The following is a 2,465-nucleotide window of genomic DNA, read 5'->3' as shown; positions in this document are numbered from 1 at the left end:
CCCTCAGACTCACAGCTGGTTGGACAGAAGTCCCTCAGACTCACAGCTGGTTGGACAGGAGCCCCTCAGACTCACAGCTGATTGGACAGGAGCCCCTCAGACTCACAGCTGATTGGACAGGAGCCCCTCAGACTCACAGCTGATTGGACAGGAACCCTTCAGACTCACAGCTGATTGGACAGGAACCCCTTTGACTGTTTGTATCATTTTAATAAATGTTTTCACTGAGTATTTTTTTATTATTAGAGAATGTAAATATCTTGGCTGTGAACAGATGTAAAAACACTTCACATCTTTAGGGTGTTTTGACCATATTTTGGCTGCAGTATCCGTTTCAGCCTGTAGGGGCGCTGACAGCGACTGTGAACCGTGTTTCCAGACTACAGGACTTTTGTTGGTGTCTGTGTCTCTGCAGATAATCTGTGGACAGACCAGAACCTCCTCCTGGATCCAGATCTTCCCTCTGGATGGAGAACCATCAAAGACTCCACAGGGACATACTACTGGCATGTTCCCACAGGCGCCACGCAGTGGCAGCACCCTCGCCTTACCGGGACGCCAAAGCCTCTCGAAACTCAGGTCAGAACAAAAAGTACTGGTTTACTTTAAAAAGTTAGTCCACGTTAACCTGTTAGAGGTAAACTTGTTTCTGACTCATTAACCCTTACATGCCCGTAAGGTCTCAGATCTTATGATCTTTTACGTTTAGTCATCCCAAAGTCCAGACTGGTCCACAGAGAAGATCAGGTCTTCAGTTGTCCCCAGGTCCAGGCTGGTCCACAGAGAAGATCAGGTCTTTAGTTGTCCCCAGGTCCAGGCTGGTCCACGGAGGTGGTCTTCAGCTGTAAACTGTGGGACCAGCTGCTTTTTCACGTCAGACAGGCTCCTCTCTGTGTTTCAAGTCTCTTCTTAAAACACATTTGTACTCATTGGCTTTTTAAACACATCTTCAGAGTTGATATTTTTGCATCATTTTAGTGTTTTAGCTTTTTTCTTTTTTCCTTTTGTTACAAAACTTGTATTTTGTTCTTTCTGTTTTGTTTGTTTTTATGGTCTCTTGTATTTGTTCTAATCTTCTTACAGTTTCTTTTTTATCTATGGCACTTTAGCCATTGTTCTTAAATGTGCTACAAATAAAACGATTTGATTTGAGACTCCTCTTCTTCTGTGGTTTTTCAGCAGGAGGAGGCAGCAGAGGAGAGCCCTAATGCAGAGACAGAAGGAGCCACTGAGAACAGGTATCTCAGATAAAACTAACTTTCTGCAGTTTGGATAATCACATAAAATGTTTCCAAAGCCTTTAACATCTTCACTACAGAACGTCAGAATTTAAACAGACATTTAATACAAACTTGATGAGATCCTGAATCCCGTTTCACAGAGTCAGCCACGGCCTCATGGCTGCTGCTTCATTCAGAATGGATCCAAATTCTACCAACAGCCCTAACCCATGTCCTCGTGGACTACTTTAGAAGTTTGAAGGTCTCCTGAGAACCTCTGAAGGGTTCCTGTGGACCTCAGAAGGGTTCCTGTGGACCTCAGAAGGGTTCCTGTGGACCTCAGAAGGGTTCCTGTGGTATCTGGCTCTGACCTATAAGCAGGTGGGACTCTGTGGGTTCTGACACCTTTCTGTCAGAACCAGCAGTAACTTTAAAAGCACTTTGAGCTTCAGCAGCTCTTCTCCTGGATCAGAACAACACGGGCTAACCTTTGATACTCACGTCTATCAGTGATTCTTGGTCCTCCATGATCCTGTCTCTGGTTCTCCTTCCATGGAGCAGTTTTGGTAGGTTGTGACCTCTGCTCCAGGAACATCCCACAGGGCTGCAGGTGTGGAGATATCCTGACCTGCCTGTTTAATCAGTTATACTGAGGTCCTCAGTGTGACGTTTTCAAACTGAAACAACAAATTACAGACACACACGTTCATGTTTTCATGCAGATTGAGGACTCATCACATCACTTAATGCTTGATAATTATGAGGACATTTTGTAGTTTAGTTTTTGAACATTTATTATTAATTTATTTTTCATTCAGGTCTTCTTGGCATGAAGACTTTCTCACCAACCATGACCCTGACTCAAAGGTAAAATAATTCACTAATCCCCCCTTTTTCCCCACAACACCAGGTTGTTTAATTTGATGCACGTGTGTTTATGTTATATACTCATGTTCCAACTCACAGTTTTGAATATTTGTTTCAATAAAAGTGCAATAATATTAAAGTGATGCTGCTGAAATTCTGTCAGGAAAAGTCCTTGTCTTCATCAAGATTTATTCTGGTACTTTAATCTGCTTTAATCTCTCTCTCTGGCTGCCTGTTGGAGTGCATGTCTCTCCACCACAGTTTTATGGAGCTTTAATCTGATTTAATCTGTCCGGTTGCAGTGTTTCGCCGTGCGTTCTCTCGGCTGGCTGCAGGTGGAGGAGGAGGACCTGTCCCCCGGTCGCAGCAGCCTCGCCG

General features: G+C 44.0%; 1 protein-coding gene across 1 annotated transcript in view; it reads left to right on the top strand.

Moving 5' to 3' along the window:
• Positions 1–2,461, top strand: part of LOC108228749 (amyloid-beta A4 precursor protein-binding family B member 3-like) — a gene marked incomplete at its 3' end in the record, with an annotated part of 8,023 nt that extends 5,562 nt beyond the window's left edge. Inside the window, exons 2-5 of the mRNA XM_017404353.2 lie at positions 416–579; positions 1,180–1,238; positions 2,039–2,087; positions 2,390–2,461. Of these exons, the coding sequence (XP_017259842.1) occupies positions 416–579; positions 1,180–1,238; positions 2,039–2,087; positions 2,390–2,461 (344 nt within the window). The remainder of the gene's footprint in view (positions 1–415; positions 580–1,179; positions 1,239–2,038; positions 2,088–2,389) is intronic.
• Between the last annotated feature and the right edge of the window lie 4 nt (positions 2,462–2,465).

This window comes from Kryptolebias marmoratus, unplaced genomic scaffold (assembly GCF_001649575.2).
Source record: "Kryptolebias marmoratus isolate JLee-2015 unplaced genomic scaffold, ASM164957v2 Scaffold42, whole genome shotgun sequence".
NCBI classification, from domain to species: Eukaryota; Metazoa; Chordata; class Actinopteri; order Cyprinodontiformes; family Rivulidae; genus Kryptolebias; species Kryptolebias marmoratus.
This window is presented reverse-complemented; position numbering and strand designations above follow the sequence as displayed.